At 34.8% G+C, this 26881-nt stretch overlaps 1 protein-coding gene across 6 annotated transcripts in view; it reads right to left on the bottom strand.

Annotated features, from left to right (window-relative positions):
- Positions 1-26881, bottom strand: part of NAV3 (neuron navigator 3) — an 894692-nt gene that overhangs the window by 28240 nt on the left and 839571 nt on the right. For 3 of the 6 annotated variants that reach the window (XM_071218967.1, XM_058308467.2, XM_058308468.2), the window contains 6 exons: positions 24067-24150; positions 13618-13729; positions 6439-6560; positions 4601-4773; positions 3192-3345; positions 1842-2016 (listed from right to left, as the gene is read on the bottom strand). In XM_071218967.1, the coding sequence (XP_071075068.1) occupies positions 1842-2016; positions 3192-3345; positions 4601-4773; positions 6439-6560; positions 13618-13729; positions 24067-24150 (820 nt within the window). Of the gene's footprint in view, positions 1-1841; positions 2017-3191; positions 3346-4258; positions 4325-4600; positions 4774-5451; positions 5473-6438; positions 6561-13617; positions 13730-24066; positions 24151-26881 lie in introns of all 6 variants that reach the window. The other 3 variants (XM_071218968.1, XM_058308466.2, XM_058308465.2) reach the window with 2 other exon arrangements.

The raw sequence follows: 26881 nt of genomic DNA, 5'->3' as shown, positions 1-26881 counted from the left end.
ATCTCATTGCTGATATACATATCTACTCAAGTTTGCTTTGGAACAGGCTATTTATTTCATGTCACTCTTAAAAACTAAACTTAAAAAATGAAATTCCACCTGGCAGAAGGGGGTAAATATTTATACAGCAATGAATGTGTGAATGACCGCCTTGGCTTTTGTCACCTAAAGCTAAATTAATACAGAGGTTAAAAAGTCAGCACTGGATTCATCCACCCCTGAGTTCAAATACTAACTCTTTCCATTACTAGTTGCATGATCTCGGGCAAATTATTATAGTAACTTTCCTAAGTCTTGGTTTCCTCATCTGTAAAATAGGGCTAAAACAGTGCTGCTTCATAGGTTTACTAAAACAGTGCTGATTCATAGATTTATTGAGAGCAATAAAAGACATAGCGCTTTCAAAACACTTCCCTCAGTATTTAGGAAGTTTACTGTTCTCATCATCATTTCTTGTCCCTGTATTTACTTTAATACCTTCTTTGGACAGTGGAGGATCACAGCATGAACCACTCTGGATCCCCCCTGTCCACAGTGTATTGATAGGAGCTGACAGTCACCTGAAGAAGCAACTCCAGGACAAAACAGTAGATATGAGAAATATGAAATATGTCAGAAATGTTGTTTGCATGAAATACACATAGTTCCTTCCCATTTACCCTTTAGGTGTAAGATGAAGGCAAGTATATATCTGGGTCTGTCATTTTGCATTTTATATTTTTAAGGGAAGACAAATAGAAGAATAAAAAACACAGTCGTAATATTTTTTGCATGTGTTTCTAAAAAGCCCAATCAATAATTAAAGCATGATGGTTCCTATTTTTTAGAAGCAAAAGATGAGATTTGTTAAAAATGTTATCAATATCATCATGTTCTGTCATTTCAGTTGTCCTCATTATTATAGTCATTGTTGTAGTTGTTTTCTTGCTTGTCTTCTGCTTCTTCCTCTTTTTAAATTCTATTTGTTAGTGTAATTTAAGACAAGTAGTGAAGGATCTCAGTTCTATAATGGAGCCAGGAATATATATATATATATATATATATATATATATATATATAATTGGATTCCGAGCGTCATCTACTGGCTGTATCTTGTAATTACCACAAATTCTCACTTGAACCTTTCCCAAAGTAAATCCCCTATACATAAAATAATTCAATGCCATAGCAGCACTTAAATTTTAAAATGGAGTAATCCATTTGATATTAAGATGGCATTATGTCACATGACTATTTGCAATTGAATCAAAACCACACCATTTTCCATCATTAGTACCACTGAATACAATAACAGAATCCAATGAGCTCTTTTTGTTATTGAAAATTTAATAGACTTGCAGACTGAGTAAACTAGTAGCATTTATGTTCTCTCTGGGAAACATCACACAAGATCAAATAGCCAAATTTAGGAATAGGTCCTGGTATACTTGTAAATGTGCTTTGTATACTTAAAAAACTATAAAATTTGCCTGGAGTTGTTATTATGTTTATATTCATGAGTATTAATGATCATCACTGAGAATAATTATTATTTCTTCATCTTATTCATAATAACGGTGAAAGAACATCCCCAACTTCACGTGATACTAAGTAAATGATTATGAAAGCCATATCTCTAAGACTTCCCTTCATTCTTTCACAAGAATGTTCTTTTAAAATTACAACTAAGTAGACTAAATTTAAAAGAGATAACTTGGGCTATCTGAGAATTTGAAGTGATAGCATTTTTAAGGGGCTGTGGGTGAAAGTTATGGAGAGGAAGATTCTCAAAATTCCAGGCTGTCCTCCCTCCCTTAAATCATAGGCATGCTGTGATCAGGCAGATACATGCAAAAAGTCACCTGAGGTAACAGACTCTGTGATGTTCAAATTGTTCAGAGAGAGTCCTAATGACTGCCGTGAAGATGAAGAGGAGGTGCTGCTTGAGGATTCTGACGGTGGCCGAGCAGGCTTAGCCGTGTTCCCAGTTTCTGCCTTCAACCGGTCATTTTCAGCCTTGAGAATTTCAATTTCATTCTGTTATAAAGATGGAAAACATGAAAGAAATAGAGCTAGTTTGATGGAGAAACATAGTACTAATCCTTTCTTAAGGGTTAGTTTATTAAATGAACCATGTGGTCATATATTAAATGAACACATGTAAACTGTGAAACAGAATTTCCTTTGAAAGAAGAAAAAGCAAGCTTTTCTGTTTCTTACATAAATATATTCATATATTCATAGACAGAGATACCTTAACCATTAGAGTTTTCAAATTATTTCTTGAATTTGTCATCCATTCTTGGAGTTTCCCAGGATTTGATCTTATTTGAATTAAGAATTATATAATTGAATAATCCATAACATTTCTCATTTTAAAAGTTAAAATCGCAGACAAATAAGATTATGTGTAATTCAACCATGGATAGTTGAAAACAGAGCAAGACAAAAACAATATGAATAAGGTGATTTTAAATTACTTCAGATCCCTTGCTAACATCTGAAAAAAGTTCTTGTTTCTTTGAAATGCTGTACTAAGCCCATAAAAAAAAAATAGCCTTTTGATGAATATATACAGTGGCAGAAGAGCTTTTCAGCAATGAGCTTTTCTTATTTCAGTCTTCTATGGTACCAAGTGATTACTGGATTACAATAATAATATGAAAACTTAGACTGAGCACAGCCTGGTTCTGAATTTAGCCTTCAGATGCATCCAAGAAAAACAAAAGCTTTACATTTACAGATGGCATTCTACATCACTTGTACTTCCATATTCAGAAACTCTGTGATAAATTTTGTAGTTTCCTTAGTACTTTTGTTTTTCGATAGAAAATAGGTAAAGGTATTTGAAAGTCAGATTTCAAAGGAACAGACAGAAGCAAACATAAATTAAGTCATGGAAAGGCGAAGAAGCAAGAATTGTAGCAGATTCTTTGAAAGTTTAGCACTTAATCCAAATCTAATCACTAGGATAAATGTCTTGTGTACTTGTAGAGTGGAACTGCCCTGTTTGTACTCACATTTCAAACACTGGATTTGAAAAAACTCTCTAATTTGGTATTTAGTGAAAAATAAGATGCAAAGATTGAATAAACTGAGTAATATTTCCACAGTAGGTTGGGAAATGAGAACTTTTTATAATGACGAAGAGAAGAAAACAAGCAGCATTTTTATTTCTCCGGTTTGTTCCTTGAAGGTGCTTCAGCACTGACCTGCATCCGGTTCATGGCTTCCCGGATCTGGTCCAGATGATGAGCAGAGCTGAGGGCCTCAAGCCGAATATCTGTTAATTTTAGTTCCTTTTCTCTAAGTTCACTCTTCAGCTGCAGAATTATCTCAGCCTCAGCCTCTGTGCATTCACAGATCCTGCAGAAGCAAACAAACACAAATCAGTGGATGGGGAAAGTCAGGGGATTAGGGAAAGCAATGCCTCTTTTAACAGCCCATCTGCATTATTATCTAGCAGGTACAGAAATTATTTGCTGCTGCAAAACCCAGGAAACAGAAAGTTTGCAAGGAATAACTTATGTGACTGCCACAGCACCTTCTTCAAGTTACCATGAAAACCCAATGTAAATATTGAGAAACAAAAATTAGAGATTAGTTTTGGGCATATAAATAATGAATGAGTGTTACATAACCTTCATGGTAGGCTCAGCTGATTACGGGGCTCACAGTTTATGAAGCTAAACTGCAGGTTTCAACCCATAAGCAGGCTAGTCCAGGGCCGTTTGAAGGGTATACATACTGTAACATTTTTGTTTTGTTTTGTTGACAGTTTTGCAGGAAATCTGTAAAAAGCATTTGTTTTTTATCTTTTCCATTTAAAATGTGAGGACCAGGTTGCTGATCACAAAATGATAGTGCTATGCTCTTTCTTCCTAGGTGGTAATGAAATTATGTAGACAAAGCTTGACAGCTCTATGCTAGTGATTGTCATGGGCATACAAAAGAAATCTGATTTAAACAGTATATATTAGTAAAACCAAGAAAATCACCTCATCAGAGCATTTTTCCACATTCTGAGTGTTGTGTTCTTCCTGGTACTCTCAAATAGTGGGCTACCATGAGAGTGTTAGGTCAGATTATATAATGAGATTAAAGAGCAATGATTTGCAGTTTGGTCTCTAGGGAATTGAATTATGCTTGAAAAACAGGAAGACAGAGGAGATTTCTATTTTTCAAATGCATGCCAGTGTTTTAAAAAAATCCAAAAGCAAACACCACTGTGGTTAGAACTTGAGTCTTTTCAGGTTTCATGCACCACACTCCATTTTACCGGGATCTATGCTTGTAGATCACAGGGCCATTTTGCCGTTTCTTTGGTGGCCAGACAAGGGGTGACCTGCATTTACGCACAGTTAGACAGACACATGGACAAATGCAAGTGAAAAGAAGTGAGAATACCGATTTAGAAAACGGGAGAAAGTGATCAAGAACCACCAGAATTCTAATCCATGAAAAAGGAAAGAAAAACAACCTAAGCAAGGTCTGAAAATGATTGATACAGATACCATGCTGCAGTTGGGAAAGTACAGCCTGATTACATTTAAAGCACAAATAGGCTTGCCTGAAGTTGTTTTTAAAAAATATTTAGCATTCTGAGGCGAGAGACACTTACGCTGAGGCCGACTGTGAAGGCTTCATAGATGCTGACCCACAGTCACCGGCATTATGGGGCAACTTGGGGGATGCTGGAAGGGATGAATCAGTAAGCTCTTCAATGTCTGAATGTGAGGAAGGAGGCTTGGTGGATTTTTTCTTCCCAAAGGCTTGTTTGAATGAGCTTCTCAGCTGAAAGAAGGACAGAAATTACCTTTCTAGTCTATTTGCACTTGGAGAGTTTTTGCTTTGGCGGTTAGTTTGCAGGTGCCATCCTAGCCACTGCCTGGGGTCAGTATGTATAAGCAGAGTATTAAAAGTTGCAGCACAGTATCTCTAAAAACAAGAATACTGTGTTCTGGGTTTTGGGTTTATTCTTGTATTAATCCAGCGCAGCGCAAACATGGAAGGCTTTTAAATAGTGCAGGGTCAAGGGCATGGCTGTCCAAGCACTCATTTAAAACTAAGAACCTTGAAGGGATCTCCACTCCCAAGGCATTTCCCTTCAAGGAAGTTTGTTTTAAATGGCCACTTCAGAGCTACCATCATGTCATTTCCTGTTGACAGTATAAACTTAAAGGTAAAATGAAGTCAAATTCACCTACCATTTCATTAATTGTGAGTTTCTGTTCAAATTTTCAGTTCCCAGACTATTCAAAACCAAAATTGGTATCCCCTACTGCTCTATTCAGAAAGTGGTTTAACTTCTCTTTAAAATTTGAGATTAAAATGAAAAGACACAAAGAAAAGACGCGCAAGGTAATCTGTTTTAAAAAGGTATAAAAGCCTACTGCCAAAATGAATAGCATTCATGCCAAGGTAGGGTTTCTTAAATAGATGCATGCCAAATTGTCCACGGTTTATATTCACCTCACTTCCTCTAGAGTTCACCTTGCAGAAACATGAAAGAGTGTGGAATTACAAATCAAGGGAATGAAGGCTGATCAGTATTTTAAAATATTACCTGCATAAACATTTTTTTAAAACAAAAGAGATATTTCTTTCATTATTCATAGAAGGCACAAAATCCTCTGATAGTTATATTTGGGGTTTCATCAAGAGTTGTACTTATTTAAAATCTAACTCTGTGTATGATAGTAAAAGAAATCCTTTACTTCATTATTTTCAAAGTATTTTACAGTGGTAGCTTCTACCCCTCATTAGTTTTTAGCAATTGCTTAATAGTATCATAAGTTATATCTCTATCAATCCTAAGGCATGGTTCTGTTAAAGCATGGTTAAGGCATGGTTTCCATATTTCTGCTATATTCCCCTGGTTAAAAAAAAAATCAGTCACTAACGTTGTTAATTTTTTATGGAGGGTGAAATTTTATTCACATTGGAAGCTCTTTTGACGTGGGAACTTTCAGGGCCTCTTCTTTTTCTTTTCCCAGCTCCAGTTCTCCTCATCTCCCTCTATTACCATCACCACAACCAACATCACCACTGTCTTCTTTTTTTAATTCTGCCTCTTCATTTCCACCCCCACGACCTCTGCTCTAAGTCATTTGTTTACAGATATCACCTCATTTTTCTTCACAACTCTATAAAGTCATTATCAATTATCCTATTTTGACAGATGAGAAAATGTAGGCCTCCAAAGTTGAAGTAACTTGCCCAATATACAAATAGTAAGTCTCAGAGCTAAGATGCAAACCCAACTTCCCTTCCAACTCCAAAAGGTCTGCTCTTCAGCACCCTGTCACCCTGCTCTTGATGATATACGTAGTATTGGGGTGCAGGTAACTTGAATAGGACTCTTTGTAAACTTCTGTACATCTCTAAAGCCCCAAAGGAAAAAGCCTGATTCATTGTGCAGTAATAAACTTCTGAGTTAGATTAATGCTGATGACTTACCCAGTTTTTCTTTTTCTTTTTCTTAGAGTCAGCATCATTACCACTGCCAATGCTGGAATGGCTTGTGGCACTGTTGATACTAGAAACACTTTCGGAGGAATGCTGTCTTCTGATGCGGAGATCTAGCAACAGATATAGAGAATCAGGTTTGCTTCTCAAGACTCTAATCTGAACAAGTTTGGCTTTTAGTGGAAGTTCTCTAATAAAGGTCAGTAAGGTTTTGTGCAGATCATTTCAATGCAGTTTTTTTTTTTGTTTTTTTTTTTTTAGGGTTACTGAAGTACAGCAGTGTTTGCTTTACTTAACTGAGTTATCTGCATTAAGATTCAATGAGAATCTGATATGTTTTAGCACTAGTAGATTAATGAATTCGGCATTTTGTCAAAAAATGAAATGCTATGCTAGTGGTTTCTGTTGACTACCTGGATCAAACAGTACTTCCAAAATGACTTATTTGAAATAAGTTCCACGGAGTAAATGAAAACTCATATAGGATGAGAATTGATGGTGTCTTTTTAATATTTGTTATTAAAGTTACTGAAGCCAAATTTATTAATTTTCCATTTCGTAGAATCATATCATTTTAGAGCCAAAACAAACCTTGGAATTTATCTAACCAACCACTTAATCTCACAGATGAGAAAACTGAAGTGCATAGATGTTAACTTGATCAAGGTCAAAGAACTAAAGAGGGAAGGCACTTCAAGAGAGCATCTAGGGAGAGTGGGTTTGTGAGTTAACAGAAAATATTTAAGACAGTGTCATTCTTCCACCATACCCATAGTCCCTGTCCATGACTTGGAATAGTAATAGCAGTAACAATAACAATAAATAATAATAATACAGCTAACTTTTGTCATGTGCTTACTCTGCCCCTGGAGTATATAATTTTATTCTTAAACCACTGAAATGAGTTTAATTACTAAAAGTAATTTGCCTATAGTCACATATATGGAAAACAGTGGAGCTAACCTCAGATCTAGGCTGATTCCAACATTTATTGTGCTAACTACTAGACTTCTAAAAAGGCACGCTGTACTTTTCTAGTTACACAAGGTATTTTTGTGAGTATAGAATTTGAAATTTGATCACTTTGATAGTATCCGCTCAGCCCATATACAATCACGTTATAAGAATTTCTTTCATAGTTATTAAAATTAGAACCTAATTTTAAATTTTATCTATGTAGTGTACTGATAGTAAGTGTTAGTAAAAACACTAGGAGAATTCAAGGATGATTTTTAAGGTCAAATTTGCTCTTTGTCATTGCAGTTACTATATGTAATTGACATCAGTGTAGACCAGCCAAGCAAAAAATCTCAGTGGAACCTGTAAGATGCCAATGAGTTTCCATAGAAACAGTAGTATAATATGAACAGTTTTTCAGTTGACTGGTATATTTAATAGTACAATGACTCATAGCAATAAAACTATAACTGATTACATTCAAATACATAATAAATGACTATATGTGTGGGCATTATATATATCCTCACATGCATATACACACTTATCAATTAATATATAAATTTTTCCATTAAGGTAATACACCATACCAACAAATTTCACAGGAGAGAAAAATATATAGCTATTTTTCAGAATCTCCACATTTTTGTCTGTTATAAGTATTTCATATTTTTAAAAAAGCAATGATGAAAACATTTACTGTTTTTGCAAGCCAAGATACTATAAATGTCAAATATAAATTAAAGTATTTCTGTATGATATATATAATTCAGGAATATTGTATAAATAATTCAATAATAAACCTAGTATCCCTTAATTAACTAACATGGAAGTTATATGAATTGAAAATAGAAGAATATGAATAGGTATTTTTTCATGTTTTGATTAATTCCAAATAAACAAAAATAGGTTAATTGGGGAACAGATGTAGCTCAAGCAGTTTAACACCCACCTCCCACATGGGAGGTCCTGGGTTCTGTTCCCAGTGCCTCCTAAAGAAGACAAATAATAAGCAGACAACAAGCAGACATTGAGCAAAAACAACAGCAGACAATGAGCAAAAACAAGAGCAAAGAGCAAAAAAAAAAAGCAAGACAATGAGCAAACAATGAGCAGACAGTAGACAGTGAGCAAAATGAAATTAGCAGGGAGTGGATGTGCCTCAAGCAGTTGAATACCCACCTCCCACAAGGGAGGTCGTGGGTTCAGTTCCCTGTGCTGCTTAAAGAAAAGAAACAAAACAAACGAGCAGATAACAAGCAAAAAACAAACAAACAAAAAACCAGGCAGGCAAAGAGCACAAACAACTGAGAAAAAAACAACACTGAGCAGAAAAAAAAACCCACGCAAACAGATGAGGGAGACAACTTGGGGTAAAAAAACAGGTTATATCACTGGTCACTATATATTGAAATAATCATAGTGTCAAAAGCAGTCCTTGAAGGCATTAGTTACCTTCTGTTATGACTACATTTACCAATAAAGATTAGCGAAGGCATAATTTCAGTAATAACATGGAATGAAAGGAAAGCGTGGTACTTTTCTTTACAGTTCTTTTCAGGTGTGTATAAGTGATTCAGTAGATGGACCATCATAGTGCTCAGTAAAGAAATGAATATCAACATCTTGAAAGAATGGAGCGGCTGATTTTAAAATTATACATTTCAGTTATGTGTCCATTAGTTTCCACTTCTCATTTTCTCCATCACCACTACCTCCATTCAAGCTTCTGCCATTACTTACCTGAGCAACAGCAAGAATAGCTGTCTAACTTACCTTCACACCATTCTACAAACTGTGGCTAATCCCTTTAAAAGAAAAACTTCAGCACTCCCTCACGTAAGGCCTTGCAATAGACTCCCACTTTACTAAGGGAAAAAACTGCAACTCTTAAACAAGGTCTAAAAGTCCCTGAGTAATATGGTTCAATCTTTTTCTACTTATTTCACCTTTGTTTCTTATCTTCATTCTATCAGTTCTACAAAAGCCAAGGAACTAATCTATTTTTCTGGCTCAGGGCCCTCCTGGAATGTTCTTTCACCAATATATACAATATGATTCCATAATTATTCTTTGGGCCTCCTCTTAAATACAAGTTGCTTTCTTGGAAATTCCTTTCTTGACTATGCAACTTCTAGGAGGTTACCTAGTTCTCTCTCTATAGCATCTATTCTTGCCCATCTCAGAACTTATATAACTATTTGTGTGCACATGCTCAGCTATACCAACAATCACATACAATCATCTATTTTCTGCTCTCCCACTAGTGCTTAAGTTCAACAGAAACAAAGACCATTTCTATTTTGTTTACCATTGTATATCCAGGGCCTTGTATGAAGAATAGCATGTGGTAGGCAATCAATAGACACTTGTTGAATAAATTTATTCTTTCTTATTATTCTTTCAAAATAATTATGTTTGCATAACATTATTCCAAAAAATATTTACTGTTGACTACAATTTAATACGTTTTGTTGAACTATACTTGGTACACCTTAGGGAAAAAAAATAACCCACATCGACACACAGAAGTAGTGATTTAAAAAGCAATAGCATATTTTGAAAAAGTAAAATTTTCCATTACCTTCAACTTTCAGTATTATAACAATTATGTTTTAGAAAATAGCCTAAGAATAGTTTATCTTACTCTCTAGTGCACTAGAGTGCACTTGAATGCAAAGGGTATCCTTATGTTTCAAGATCTAATAGACTGCCTATTACACAGCAGGTATTTAGATAATGCTTTTGAATAAATAAATACATTTGTTCTACTACACACTGCTATTACTTATTAGTGTTTGTTAAGAAATGTGACACATAAATATGATGCATTAATATACAGAAAATGGAAGAGCCCATTAATAAGGCGACAAGTGATTTTGCGATAGTTGAACCTGATTTTTAAAAGTACTGTCTTTTGAATATATATCTTAAGACACTATATTAAATACTTATCTGAAAAATTTTAAGGTCCCCAAAACCAAACTTCAATATGATCTCAGAATGCAAATGTATGGCTGTACAATCACCTTAACAAAGATGTAAATATATATATTGTGGTCAAATGACTGTATTTTCTCCATGTAATATTAATGGACAATGTAATAAGAATTACTTTGTGTACTCTAAATTGAATATTGATTTTTAAGGTTAAAGAAACACAATTTAATTATCCTGTATACATTCAACCCCTTATAACGAGTTGTTTTTGTTAGTTTTAAATCTTGGAAAATTATTTTTTAATCATTTGGATAATAATTTATTACTTTGTTCACTTTTAGGCACCCCTCCCCCATTTCTGAGCAAAGGAATTTCTATTTTTTCTCAATTCCTGAGGCTCTATTAAGCTACCTGTTGCCTAAGATAAAATGAATCCTTCCAGAAAGTTTCATTTCAGTGACTTGTGCTGTGTTAAAGAAAGGATTAAGCTTCTTTAAATCCCTTCTGGACCTATTTATGACATGAAGATTTAGAACATAAGCTGCTTTATTAGAGCTCTAAGATGAGCTTTAAATATGCAGCAATTTTCCATGCAGCATATAAATCAACTGCCATGGAAAGTTGCTACATTCTTAACAGAGGTAGCCCCTAGAGAACTAGTTTGTCCTTCATTTTATGTCTATCTCACTTAATAAATTTTTCCCCCCAAATTTAAATTAAAATGTCAAATTGTCATTTTTTAAAAATAAAATTTGATTAAGTTCCTTTTATGTGCATCATGGGCACTAGGAAAAACAGAACAAAGCACCCTGCCAACAATTAGGACAGAGAGACCGAAAATAAAGGCAACAAAGTATAATGCAAATTTTAAGAGAGGAACTAGGGTTATTTCTAGAAATATATAATAAATATATAAGAGGGAACCTCATCCAGTTAGGGGTCAAGGAAGGATATTTAAGCCAACTTCTGCAGGTTCTAAAAGAGTGTTCATGCTGAACAGAATAGGTGTTCCTAATAGAATATTCAGGATGAAGAACTTATGAAAAATTGAAAGAAATTCCAAGTAGTTGAAATATGCAATATAAAATATGAAAAAAGGGAAAGAGATAAAATCTAGAATAGTATATGGTACATAATTAGTAATCAATAAATATTCAACGAGTGAATGAGGCTAGTGGAGATGGTAAGGAGTTTGTACTTTATTCAAAACATACAGGATGCCTGCAGATATGTTTTTAGATGGTTGCTCTGGTTTCAACAAGAAGACTGGTGTATAGTGGAATAAGGTTAAGAGGGAGACTAAGAAGTTGTGGTCATAGCTCAGGGGATAGATGAGGGATTGTGATAGCAGGGAACAGAGAAAACCGAGCAGATCCAGGAGATATTTGAAAGTCAGGATTAACAGAATGTTGTGATTTATTGAATCAGAAAAGGAGGAGTCATAAATGGCACCTAGATTTCTGGCTATATGGAAGGATGGTGGTGCTGTTTCCTGAGAAGGGGAACACTGAAGGAGAAGCAGGTCTGAGAGGGAAGATGATGAGCCCAACTTTGGAGATACATGAGTATAAGGTGCCCAACAGATACATGAAGATATCCAGAGTTTTTCATTAGGCAGTCAGATATTTACATCTGTAAAGGAAGAGATGAGCCTGGCCTAGAGATAAAGATTTGATGGTTATCAGCACATGGATGACAACTCTAGCTAGAATATAGGATGGGTTAGTATTGAATTTTAATAGGGTTATAGAATCGTAAAATATAGACTCATATTGGAAGAGAGCTTAGGACTAGATTTCAGGGAATATAAAAAATTAAGGAATAGATACCAAAGAGTGAACCTACAAAAGAATCTAAGGAAGAGATTTCAAAGAGGGAAAATCAAGAAAATATGATGTCATGCACATTAAAGAAAACAATGCTTCAAGTAGGAATATATGACCATCAGTATCAAATGCTGTTTCTATGTCAATACAAATAAGAGTTCTAAAAGTTTTATTGGATTTAGTGACACACAAGTCACTATTGACCTTGGAGAGAATAGTTTTGGTGGAGTGTGGGAAGAGAAGCCAGATTTCAGGGGGCTGAAAGGTGATTGGAGACTAAAGACAATGAAAGATTCCATAAAATTTTCCACAACCGATCTGGAAATGGAAACAGAGCTGGTAGAATATTTGGGATCTAGGAAGGGATTTTTAAGATAGGAGAGACTTGAGCATATCAAATGCCAGTGAAAAGATTTAGGATATAAATCTAAATAGAACCTATATAAAGAAAAAAATACCGACATGGAATTCTTTTTCTTTTTTTTTTTAGATTTATTTATTTATTTCTCTCCCCTTCCCCCCGTCCCCCACCCCGGTTGACTGTTCTCTGTGTCCATCTGCTGCGTCTTCTCCGCTTCTGTTGTTGTCAGCGGCACTTGGGAATCTGTGTTTCCTTTTGTTGCATCATCCTTCTGCATCAGCTCTCCATGTGTGCGGTGCCATTCCTGGGCAGGCTGCACTTTCCTTCACACTGGGTGGCTCTCCTCACGGGGCGCACACCCTGAGCATGGGGCTCTCCCATGCCGGGACACCCCTGCATGGCAGGGCACTCCTTGCGTGCATCAGCATCGTGCATGGGCCAGCTTCACACGGCTCAAGGAGGCCCGGGGTTTGAACTGCGGACCTCCCATGTGGTAGATGGGACGCCCTAACCACTGGGCCAAGTCCGCCGCCTGACATGGAATTCTTTAGGAAAGATTATTTCTTCAGTGACAAACCGAGTGGTGGGAGGTAGTGGCAGAGATCAATATTTTATTATTGTTTAGAATTATTGGATCATATTGTTCTTACTGTTTTTAAATTATCTATAGGAAATATACCTTGTTATTATCCCCACCCAGGGAGAGTTGCCCCCCTCACCCATTATTTGGCATGTTCCACATGGAAAACTTTATTTTTGTGTACAGATCTGGATTTTCATACTCCTTCCCGGGTTTGCTTTGCTTGAGGTTAGATATACAAATCTTAACTAAACTCCCCATCCCCAGCTTCACCAAAGCAAGAGGAGAGAAATGCAGGCACAACTATAGAAGCAAATTCCTTAAGGCCAATTTAATATTTATATGCTAAAGAAAGCTACAGTTCCCAAATTCTGGGATTCTAATCTCATTAGTACCAATTTACCCAGTATAAAAGGCAGTGTCACTAAGTAAACGCTTTCTTCTAATTAATGAATAAAATAGATGCCGATCGCACTGGAGGAAAAAGGCAATGTTTCTAACGATACCTTTGGGAGGGTGGTCTGGACCGTTTAGCGCTCCCTGTATGGCTGCCTGGGCAGCAGAGTTCTGGGCCTTCAGCATCTCGATGGTTTCTCTTAGTTCTATAAGTTCAGACTCCTGTAGAACAAACAATGTTTGCAAGCTTTAACACCCAGAGGGGAAAATAAAATGCCTTTGTTCATATTCACCATCTAATTGCTTCAGGTTTATGTAGGGCTAACCTCCTAGGAGATGTTGATGCTTGGCTGACCTTGTCAAGTTATATCCAACAAATTCTCACTTAGCTAAACTCCAACAAATTCTCACTTAGTTATTCTCTTATAAACGTGATATGAATAGTCTCTACTCCTTTCAAAGGGTGGCACCTGGAGCTAGCCATTACAAATTAAAACCACATATCATACTTCTCATTTTAGATACTAAGCACATTAATATTGCTTATGATTATCTTAGATATCTAGATATCATTATTATAGTATTGTATCATATTGTATTTACTGTCAACTGAAAACCCTGAGTTTTAATCAAATGAGTGAATTTAGACTTGTTTCATTTATTTTGCACTCAGACAATTGATTCTTTGTATTCAAGTATAACACCTGGAACTCATCCTTAACTCATCTCTATTAAATGTCATTGCATTTAAACATGCCAGTCTTCTGGCAAAACAAGGTCATTTTAGATTCTGAGGATTTCATCCAATAAAATATATTGATTCCTGGTATGGAGACCTAATCTCACTAAGCCAAGGCAACATAGGAATTAGAAAATTAACTGACTAGAAATATATGAAATAAACTGCCCTTAAATGGTAGTTAATTAGAATAGCATAAAAAGGCAGCTTGATACAAACTTTTATGAAACAAACCAACAAAACATTTATATAAATCGTGAAGAATTATTTCACCAGAAATTACTCTGAGATACAATAACCAATAAATAAATAAATAAATAAATAAAAAGGAACTGGACTACTCTTAAGATTAGGGTAATAGTTCCATCAGAAACCCAATTATAAAGATATCCTTGTTGGTGATGACAATCATAAAAATTAGATCCTTTTCAGCCTGTTAGAGAGAGACTTTCTCAGTAATGATTTGTCATTCATCATTTTCTCTAGCATTGTTGGCAGAAAGCCAGAGTCAGGCTGGCTTCCTCATTCCATGTTAAACAGTTTATTCCCGTTCAATGTCTCCTTGAATATATGAAAACCAGCAAGGATCATTGACAACTGCCTTTGCAGGAAACTCTTTCATATATGGGGAATGTCAAGTAACTATTCTAACCTTAGACACTTAAAAAAAAGATAAGTGATGCTTATTGAAATGATATACAAGTTCAGAATAGGCACCTGGCATCTCAGGTATCTATTTTCATTAGATAACTGACATATTCCAGTAGAGAACAGCTAGATTTTCTTAAAAACAAACACTTTTATAGACTTTTAGTAGCTTATAAGTCAAAGAATCCCATAATGAAAAATCAACAGCAATTGCCTAGATTTATGGATGTGTCTTCAAATACTTGATGGTAATCTCATTTGCATTTATTTATCATAAAACAAAGATATTTGTGGAAAATTTCCAGTGTCATGCCACAAAAACCACACCCAATTTGTCATAATTTCTCAGACTCTCCCAAGTTCTACAGTCTGTCTGTACCTTGCCAACTAGTAATAGATAAGTTTACCAAAATTTAATATAATTTTCCATTTAAGTTAAATTCCCCAAGAAATGAAGTATCTACTGGAAATTCATTCTATTTTTTACCAGGAATTTATTTGCAACAAGAATATGTATAGTATATATTTAATAAAAACATAATTGAAATATTAATTTTGCAACATATATGCTAGGATGTATGTTAATTTTAATTAAAATCAGATTTGCATTCTTAAATTTAAAAACAACAATTATTTTACTGTGGATTAAAAATCTGCTAGAATATCTGGCTTTAGCTTTAAAAGATGGAAATGAGAAAGTCGTGCAAAAGTCTAAAGAATGGAACTTAGTTTAATAATTTAGCTGACTCAGCTGACCATTCTAGAAAGTTTTTTAAGTGATTAAAAGTGGAATGTTGCTATTTCAGATAGCAGTGAATAATATGAGATAGAAGAATGATCACTTTCTAATGAGGAGCATCTTTTTGAAAATGACAGACATTAACAGGCCTGTTTCACTCAGTGTGACACACTAAATGCCAAGGAAGAATAACTAGGTAAGAATTTTATTCATTTTATAGCTTGGGAAAATAATGTCTATGAAAAAATTAGTTTACCCTAGTCCATATTGGTAGTTCTTTAGGAGGACTTTGTAAGTGTAAGCAAACACCTATAAAATGTTGCAATGGTCTTCAATTAAAAGCAAAATTCTTATTTATATCATCTGTTCAAACCTAAACTCAATTATGTTTCCTTTCCTGCAAAAAGTTTCTTCCTTCTTTCTTACATCAATTAATGAGATCCTGCCTCATCTTGCTACCCAAGAGAACCATCTCTTTTCTCTCAATCTTTGCATATGCTTTCCCTTTGCTTTCAACACCTTCTTCAGCCCAAAAGGCCATGGTAAAATGCCTCCATACATGTAAAATTTCTTAATTTTCCTCCCAAGAAAAATGAAACGATCCGTTCTCATGCTTCCAGGACATTTAGTGTTTGCGGTGTTTATCTTTTCTGCTGATTTATGAACTCAGTAAATGCTGGGATGATTTTGTTAAAAAGTGCTGGTTTATGTAAAACAGGTGTTTTGCTCCTTCAAACATTAATGTAAAACATCAACTTTACTATGTACATTTTTTTTTACAAAAGGATGTCTGATCACCTAGGGAATGGAATGCCATATTAAAAAGTCAGTAACTGTATCATTCATTGCAAACAGAAGGTCTTAATGTGGCTAGTTAGTGGAATCACCTTCTTTGGATGGCAAGGAAACAGGTTTTCCTTTCCTTCTTTTCCAACAAAGTTAAAGAGATACATTTAAGGCATTTAAAAATAAAAACTTGACTGAAAAACAGAAACTGTTTTTCTATAGTTTATTTCTGGCTTTTCTTTCCCCCCTTCAAAATTAGTTACTAGTCACACTTATTTTTTTAAGCTATGTTTTTCTAAGATTTCTATAATGTATGGAAATCAAGACGTTGCCTGCAAGCACAATGAACTCCCCACCCTTTTTGTTTTTGACCACTGTGGGGAGTGTGGATCAGGAGTATAATTAGAAATGAGTTCCAGAGTAAACTGAATACATAATCATGAGATATCAGAAATATTTTGCACATAGGCTCTTTCTTATTAGAGGACAGTCTAATAGAAGATAATTAATTTTTAAGAATCCCTATAAAACCTTCAGAAAAATTCTTTTAAAAATGTATACACCATCAGGATATGGATTTAAAATCTACTCCTCCAATTGAGTGGTTCCCAATTTTATTTTCTCCTTATTATCTCTCATTAACTGTGGAAAAGAATATTTGGGCCTGGGGTAATTTCACAAAGGCTCTTGGAATTAAATTGATCAGTTCATATTTTGTTGGTGCTTTCCATTTTTCAAAAGTGGTTAGTTTAAAACCTGAGGGCCAAACTAAAATGTCATTGCCCTTCAATGAGTTATTAAAGATAATGTTGCCATAAACACCTGCTGACCATGTAAAATTCTAGTTTGCTGTGATTTTCCTGTGTAAATGAAGCTAGAGGGGGGTCGATATCCTTTTAGCTGTTTAACTGTTTTGTATATGTTTCTGAGGCTAAACAAATTATTAAGGTCAGATTTGAAATGCTGCAAAATAAAATCATCAAGTTTTGTGTCTTAATATAATCTTTCCTCAGCATTCTTTCCAATGTAATTTCCCATGTCTGACCTCCTTCCAAATTTCTCCTGGGCGTAAGCCTGATTAAAAATCCCAGCACTGAATGTTGGCCACAAATATTGTCAACCAACTTGACCTTCTAAGGCAAGACAAAAAAATTCCATTAACTGTATTTTGCTTCATCACATTCACACTCAGTCTCACAATACTCATCTGTGTTTTCTTGGAATGCATTTTCCCCGTAGTGTTAACTTTGAAATCCTTAAGTTTTCTACTGGAAGAACCTGGCAACTCTGCTGCATCTCAGTTCAGATAATCTAAATTCACCAATTTCCAGTAGAAGTAGTTTGGAAAGTATGGATTCACATTACTTTATACACTAAAAGTTAAATGGATGTATCATATTTTCTCTGACCCTAGTGATACAGTGTTAGAAACATTTTCAGATGACTAAATATGCTAACCTAAAGTGGGGGAAATTTAATGTAGTGTCCTAGTTCAATCAATTTTTAATTCTTTTACACTATTATTTTCCAAAGAATTCACTTTGAATTTCCTTATTTTCAACATTAAGTAATTGTTCATTGTAGCAACCAGAAAAGTCATTTCACAGCATTGAGAATGAGAAAATCTTATGCTTTACAGTCAGCATAAGGCTCTATCTGAGCTCCATCATTCATACAAGAAGACACTCCTCTCTCCTGCTCTGACCTCTTAACAACACTAAACTTGACTCTCACAACACAGCTATTGAGAACTGATTTTAAAGGCTTCTGAATTTTAAATTTCTAAATATTATCAGTGAGGATAGCTAGTAAATTTGAACACAAGGATTTAACAGTTTTGTAAAAATTTCACCTATAAGAATATAGATTTGCACAACTCTTGTCTTTTTATGGTTTCTATTTCAGCCTTTCTCAATTGTTGTTCTGTGAGAAAAGTCCTGAAGTGTTACAAAGACAGTACATAGCTAGTACCATTCTGGATGAAGAGAAGTCAGTTCATTATGCATAGTTTATATAATGGTTTCCTTGAGACATTAAGAATTCTGGTGGAGAAACCCTGCAAAAAGGACAAGGACCTGTAAAGAGGATAAATTCCTGATTAAATGATTTCATGATCACAGAAGTAAAATGTTAAGACTTAAGTCAGGAAAAGGGCAATGCCTAGAGACAGTACTGTCCTCTGGCCAGAATTATTGAAAATTATCTTAATTTTTACACATTTCTACATTTCAAAAAATATAACATGTGGTTTTCTAGCAACTATTAGGAAATGATGCTAGATTGATCTTCATTAAATAACTTTTTAGTATGTTAGTCTATGGTAAAACCTTTTGAATGGCTTTTTGTTTTCCAAGACTAGCCTTGGAGAATTTTCTAACCTTATCGCCAAGTTTCCCCCACATTGCACATTTTTCCTAATGTTGTTCACAATTTCTTTCTTTGTTGCTCACACTCATGCTGTTTGTTCATCTATGGTGTACTTTGCTCCGTTTTTCACTTAATAAACACTCTCTATCTTCCCTAAGCCTGAAGTGACTCTGCTCCACAGCCTCCACTCTGAAACCAACTCCAAGATGCAATGGTTCCCTTAAGACCGGTCATCACATTGTACTTTCATATTTCTAATGGCTCCTAGAATTTTCTGCCTTCTGAGTTATTCATACATGTCTTTCCTTTCTTGCCAAGCAATATGTATACAAAATTAGTGTACTGACAGACAAATTTGGCAAGAGAATAATTGTGATTTGGTATCTAGAAGTAAGGAAAATTATTAGGTCACTATTCAAGGGAATGATTCTGGTCTGTAAGCCAAATTAAAATGTGATGTAGTTTTCAACCTAATAATACCATGGGATTGCTGAAAGTCACATACTTTGAAGCCAGAAGAAGCCAGGACACTAGATTTGAATCTTAGTAAATCTATTTCTTAAGTACTTAATAGAGAACAGGTAACTACTTTGATTTTGGTTGCCTCATGCAGTAGCATCCTACCCCACTCCCCAACCCCTTCATTCTCAGCTTTACTTTTCTCAATGGCATCACCTGAAATGATATTGTTTTAATTATGTTTTTAATAATTGTTTTTCACCTACTAGAATATAAATGTCAGGAGAAGAATATACATTCTGTTTTGTTCCTTGCTGTATTCACAATATCTCATAGACAATAGTTAATCGGTATAAATTTGATGAATGACTAAATGGATAAATGAACCCTGGGGCTCCTGGAACAGAGTTTGAAAATCTCTGGTCTATATTCTCTAAGCTTTTTCCTCAGACTTTTGGATCACTAGAGAGCAATATACCCTTTTATCTCAACTCCCTGAAGAAATGCCTTTACTGAAATATGATTAAATGTTATGCCCTCAGCTTATAGAGAAATGTCTATTGGAATGGTGATTTTGTCTTTTGTTATTCTATGACCCCAATTTAAGAACTCCTGCAATAAATTCCTCCTTGAATTCAGTGCCAATTTTTTTGTCTCTTCAATCTAAATTATTCTCTTCAGGGCAGAAAATGAGAACTAAACATGCCAAGCAATCCCCCTTTGTGCCTTAGCCTCCTTGACATTCAATTCAGTTCAGTGCTTTGCGTAAGTAATTATCTAGACTCAGGCATGTAGTTAGATATATTTCTCTATTCCTTTTTCTTACATTCTGCCATTTTTATTTTATTGTACCATATCATATTGTGAGTAATTTTACAGACCACTCAAAACCACTTCGGAAATAGGCAAGCTAAAATCTTAGAATAATAAAATAAAATAGTTATAATCATTGCTGCCTATATACAGCTTTTTTTTTTAAAGAAGGGGAATCATTTCATGTTCAGTTAAACAAAAGTACAAAAACACACTGTGATATTTTCTGAGAGAATTTCATAATTTTGACAGTGTTATTTTTAAGGATAATAGGTACACAATTACGAAACTCCTTATAATATGGAAACGTATTTTTAAATAATTAGGCATTATTCCTAGGCATTGTACATTAACATACCTGTATATTTTTCCAACTTCTATGAGAATATTTATTTATAAATATAGAAGAGTTGAAAGAAATATTAAGGACAAGAATCTACCAATTTTGTCTTAAAAATGTTAAGACCTCAATACTAACCTTGCTTTTCAATGATATATACCTTGCATTTGGCCAATGATGAATTTGGTTTATCTTATATTTTTCATGGGAAAAAAAGAGAAAAACTTAAAGAGATAATATTTGTTGATTGCCTGCTGTGTGCCACATTATCATAGCATCTCACTAAATCCTCCTATTTTACAAAGCAGTTATTATAATCCTCAGGTTTAAATGACAAATTTGAGTTTCAGCAAGGTTAGTTAATATTGGACAAGATTATATAGCTCTTAAGAAATATAGCCAGGATTCATATTCTGGCTTTCTGAGCTCGATGTTTATATTCTTTTCTACCTGGCTACTCTAATAGGCCTTGAATTCTATTTGCTAGGTCCTTATGCTATACATTGACGTAGCAAACTGTACAAAAAAAAAAAAAAAAAAAAGATAAAATTTCAAAGCTCAAAAGGAATTTGTTAGCAGCCCTTCTAGAAAAGGTTTGACAGGGATGGATTCTGTTCTTTTTTATAGGCAGGGAATATTAATGAAATAGGTGGATGGAGGATAAGGGGAAACTAGAATGTAGTTTGCTAATTATACCAGGCAATTATAGGAATATTCGATTTTTTTCTTTTGATTTCATTGGACTGTCCTTTTTGTCTTTAAAAAAAATTAGTGAATTGACAAAATTTACCAATATGTGCTAGTTATATTAAGCTAAAAGCATACCTTATAGAAGCTAAAGACAAAATTGAAGGTATCCCTATGGATAGATATAAGAATTGATTCTGAAAATATGTAAAACCCTTTAAATTATGGCTCTTTTGAGAATTAGATGAAAACTGTGGGAAACTACTCCTGGTATGCACCTATGCAGCTTTAATAAACAACTTCATACAATTCCAGAGGCTTCCCCTGTCTCTGACACTCATCCAATGATGCAGGTAAAGAACACCAGAACACATGGCAGAGAGGTAAATTATTGTGATCAGAAGGAAAGTGTTTGAATTCTGTCATGGCAGATTGGGATGTATCTGCCTTTGTGAACTAAATCCTTTGTTCATTGCCTTTTAGTATTCCTGTTTCCATGCCATAAAATCCTTGAGTTACTTTAAAGCTTTTGATAAACTTAAATAACTCTCTTTCAAAAGTAGCATGCCCCAGATACCAACTCATCCTTGTTATTCCTTAATTACGAGCTCTGTCCCTTGTCCCATAGCTGCTGCAACTGAAAGCTCCTTACTTTGTAGAGTCCTTACATCTGTTCCAGACCTCTTTCCTAGGTCTCTGATCCTATGACCATGGCCTATAACTGGGCTTATAGAAAATGCATCTGTGTTATTAATAGGGCAAAATGTGAGAGGGAGAGGGAGGAGAATATTGGACTTTTCTGTGGCCTAAAGCGTCTTTGAAAATAACTAAAAAAAATAAGACACTGGGGCAACATTCAGAAGAAATTGTCACTGTACATAAAAGATAACAATCCTACAGTGATGAAAGACAATGCAAAAAATTTAATTTAATTTGTTTAAATTTATTTATTTTATTATTTATTTATTTGTTTTCGGCTTTGTTTGAGGGACATTTTGGTTTGCAAAAGTGTTGCAAATGTGGCAGGGGAGGATCATGGGTGTGGGGTGTTGGTGAAGGGGGAATGTATGGGGAAGTATACACATGGGGCACACCTCTGTGGAATATGAATGTATTCAAGTGGTCATGGGGTGTTGCCTCGCTGGGTAGAGACCCACATAATAACTGAAAGAATACTGAATTTCCATCCTGTGAAGTTCTGATACACTGTCTAATAGAGTAGCAAGAATCCCTAGAGTACATGAGCAGTGCCTAGCAAAGGAAGACAGACAAATATGCCAGGCCCTTGATATTGATCCTTGTACTTATGACCTTGCTCTTGCGAAATTGAAACTTAGCCTAGTATTATATATTGCCTAAGAGTTACCTCTTGAAAGCCTCCTTGTTGCTCAAGTGTGGGGTCTCTATAAGCCAAACTCAACATATAAACTCACTACTTCTCCTCCCCCCGCCGCCCCAGTGTGGGGCATGACTCCCAGGGATGAGCCTTCCTGGCACTGAGGGATTATTACCACATGCCAACCAGTGATACATTTGGAAAAAGATCTTGACCAAAAGGGGTAAATATTAAACACAAATGAGTTTTATGGCTAAGAGACTTCAAAGTGAGTCAGGAGGTCATTCCAGAGATTACATTTATGTACATCTCAGGAGAATCTCACTGACTGCCATAGTAAACAGTGCCTCAAGCAGGGGGACTCCTGGGGGCTCTAGAGACATCTAGACACTATAGGCAGGACAGACAACCCCAGGAATCTGGCACCCTGTCAGTGGGCCTTACCTTGGAATATAAGATAACCTATCCCCCAATGTATTGGAGTTATACTCACTTACAATGTTCCTATACACAGCTCTTATGTCCCTTTTATTTGAACCTTTAATTAATACTTTATCCATTAAATATGCATCCCAGAGACTTAAATCTTCTGCTTGTTCATATGCCAGTTGAACCCTGACTCTCAACAGAGTTGCAGCCAACACCTACTCCTCAGTTCATTGGGCTCTCCCAGGACAAGCCCATCCCAAAATACAGAGAGTATCTACAACTACAAACAAGACATTTCCATCCATCTGCCCTATGGGATTTAAGCTGCCTCTCAACTGGAAGCAGAATGAGCATTACCATTCCAAAATCTTCAAGAGGGAGGAAAAACAGACATTAGGGATGAATGCTACTATGGACTAAAGTAGACTTATCACTATTCTAGTAATGGAAGAATTTATAACACTGATATAAAGACAGTGGTCACCAGAGGTTCTGAGGGAAGGGAGAAGAAGAGTAAGTATAAGAGGTGGACTCTTTTGGGATATTGGAATCGTTCTGCATGATATTGCAATAAAGGATACAGGCCATTATCCATTTTGTCAAAACCTATAAAATTGTACAGTGCAAAGTATAAACCATAATGTAAACCATAGACTATGGTAAGTAGCAATGCTTCAATGCTTCAATATGTGCTCATCAATTGTAACAAATATACCACACTAATAAAAGATGTTGTTAAAGGAGAAAAGTATGGGAAAGGGAATATGGGAATCCCTATATTTTTTGATGTAATATTTATGCAATCTAGAGCTTCTTTAAAATAGAAACATATATAAATAAAAAGAAAATGGATCTTTGAAAATTCTTGTTAGAGTGCAATATTTGTCAGCTGCATAACAAATTGTTCCCAGAATATTCTAGTTCTTCTCCTATTCAACTATTTTTCATTCTTAACATTTGATATTCTTTTATTAATGTGAGTGTGAAGCAAAAGAATAGATTGCCTTTGAAGAACTGCACGTATGTACGTGTGTGTGTTTTCCAATATGGTTTAACCTGAATCATAAATCTTTAAAATTAAAATCTAAAAAAAACAGTATAATCTCATTGTTAGGATTTAGTATAGAATGATGCTTAATACATTTCAGGCATTGCTTAAATGGTCTATGCAAATTGCTGTCTTCTGTCCAGCCCCAGGAGCAGTTCCTGAGCATACCTTCTGTTCTGCTGTCATGGTTAGACTTTGCAATCGGCCAGTCATATTCCCTAGACTCTTTTCAAAAGCTGCAACGAGGTGAGCCTGTGAACAAAATGGAAAGAATACATTTTAAATGTCAGAATCTCCCATGGATGCATGAAAATACTTCATTCCACAAAATGCTTAATTTCAGGTATTCTAACACTTTAAATACTATTACCATCATAGCTAGCTCTCAAATGGTGATTCTCTTTTTACACAGACCTCCATTTACCATTTCTAAACTTTAGCTTTTAAACTCAGTGTCTCAGTCTCTTGACATTTCATTTAAGTTCACCTGCTGAAAGGGAATGGGATTTTGCCAATAATAATACCTTATGATTTGTACATCATAAAGGGATTGACACTCAAAATTCTGAATTAAGATATGAGTTGCCAAGTTTTTAGACTTAAAGCTCAAGAGGAAGACACTGAAATAGTCAATGGGTAACTGTTCATCATTTTGAAACTTCTATGATGACCTTTGAAGATATTGTTAGCTCCTCTATTGTAACGACATTCTCCTTCAAGTGTCAGACATATGCTGACAGCACTAACATTATCTTTCCTCTTTTTCTGCTTTCAAAGACTTGAAAAGAGTTGTCTTCTTTTTCTGAGCTCTTTTCTATATAAGGGCTTTTCTTTCTACTTTATTCCTTGTAACTAAGGAAATATAGGGGGACCACTACTCTTTGTTCTATCAATATGACTTGTGTTATCTCTTTCTTTCTCTCTCTCTTCCCAATCCCTTACTCAGAATGAGACACCAAGGTTTGTTAGCAGATTTAAATGGATAAAAAGCATTCTAAGAAAAAACGAGGAATATCTTTTATAAAATTTTCTCAGTGACAAGGAATTTCTACCTTCAGAAATTAGCATAAGGCTAATTTCTTATTGTTTTCTTTTATGTTCACTTTTTTGTAGTTGTGAAAAAACCCACATGGATAGAAATGTGGACAAAATGAAAATAGCTCAATGATTAATTACATAGTCTAGGTTCATGTACAATAGAACATTTCAAGATGCCAGAAGTTCTGTGATACCTCTTTCCAGTCCTCTCTCCTCCCAAGATAACCCTTTTATGACTTTTGTGGTAATTATTTTATTGCTTTTCTTTATAGTTTTACCACCTAAGTTTGCATGCCGAAACACTATATTTTACTTTTGCTTATATTTAAAATGTTATTTAAGTGGAGTCAAATGGTACACTTGTTTTGTGAATTTTCTTTTACTTAACATTATGGTTTTGAGATTCGTCTATGTTATGTGCACCAGGAATTAGCTTTTTCTTAAAGTAGTCCGGCTTGTGAATTCACAGTTTATTTGTCCACAATGGCCGTTTTTGCTGATTCCTGTTTGGGCTAGTAGATATATCAATGTAAGCATACAATGAGTTATTAAGATCTAAACCTAAAATGGCTTCTTATGAGTCAGGAAAGTTCTAGTAGAAAGCTTGTATTAATATTTATGAAATGCAATGCAATATTCTACTCAATTTTGCAAAGTTTAAATCTCTCAAAGTGGAAATTTGTAAATTTTAATTGTTGAATTGTGAGTCCTTGAATATACATACGGCAGAAACTTATTTTACCTTCTGGGCATGTTTTATTAGTATAAGAGGAGTTTAACAATTGACAAAGAATCAGTATCATAAAGACTATATTGTATAAAATATATTGCTTAAATTTTGTACCTACAACTAAATACAAAACATTTACCATTAGAAGGTCAATTTTCAATCCTTGGGAAAATTGCTTTTTATTAATTAATGATAAAAAATCTTATTAATGATACAAAAAAACATTTTAACTTGAGTTATATTCTTCCCCATGAAGTATGTTAAAAAAAGTATGTGTGTAGTCTACTGCTTTTAATTAATGCCACTTTGGCTTAATTTATCAGATTAACTTTGTTATTTTTGGAAGTAACAAATGTTATAATTATAGACCAAGTGAGATAGATGAAAAGGGAATAATAGAGGCAAATAAGGGACCAATTTTTCTACCAAGGATGATATTTGTCATCTTAACAGGTGTGGTAGTTTGACATTATTTATGAATTCCAAAGAGGTATTTATTATGTTTGTAAACTGGTCTGTTTCTCTGGGCATGATACCCTTTGATTGTATTAAATTAAAAGGTTTTCAATTTACTTGATTAAATCAAGATTATGGCTTTGATTTGGCCAAGTCATTAGGGTGTGCAGGGTTGAGCCCCTTTGGTGGGCTATATTAAACATACACTCCAGAAGCAGATATGCAAGAAAAGGGAGAGTTCATTGGCATGGAAGTGGCTATTTGCCTTACAGTTTGCAGTGCCGAGAAAGCCCTTTGCCAGCCCACAGCTGAGATCGGAAGAAGTTGGAACTACAGAGCCTTAAGAGGAAGAAGGAAGAACAGACGTTGGCAACCATCTTTGGTGAAAAGTACCTCTTACGTTACATCGAGTTGGACTCTTTTAGGGCCTGGTAAATCTAAGCTTCTACCCCAAATAAATACCCTTTGTAAAAACCAATAGATTTCTGGTACTTTGCATCAGCACCCCTTTGGCTGACTAATACAGCAGGGAAAAATTAGAAAGTAAATCTTTAAAATATTGGACAATGTATCTTGTCTGGAAAAAATGAACCTTTTAAAAAAGTATAGATTTTTAGGGGAATTATTAAATTTAGTTTACTTTGTTCTGACTTTTCTTTTAGCAGTTACATATTTTTCATCCAAAGTAAAATTGTACCTATTAAATGATGGATATTTTTGGGAGTCTGTCAATATAATACAATAGATAATACTATTAAT

The sequence above is a fragment of the Dasypus novemcinctus genome, chromosome 12 (genome assembly GCF_030445035.2).
Source record: "Dasypus novemcinctus isolate mDasNov1 chromosome 12, mDasNov1.1.hap2, whole genome shotgun sequence".
Classification (NCBI taxonomy): Eukaryota; Metazoa; Chordata; class Mammalia; order Cingulata; family Dasypodidae; genus Dasypus; species Dasypus novemcinctus.
This window is presented reverse-complemented; position numbering and strand designations above follow the sequence as displayed.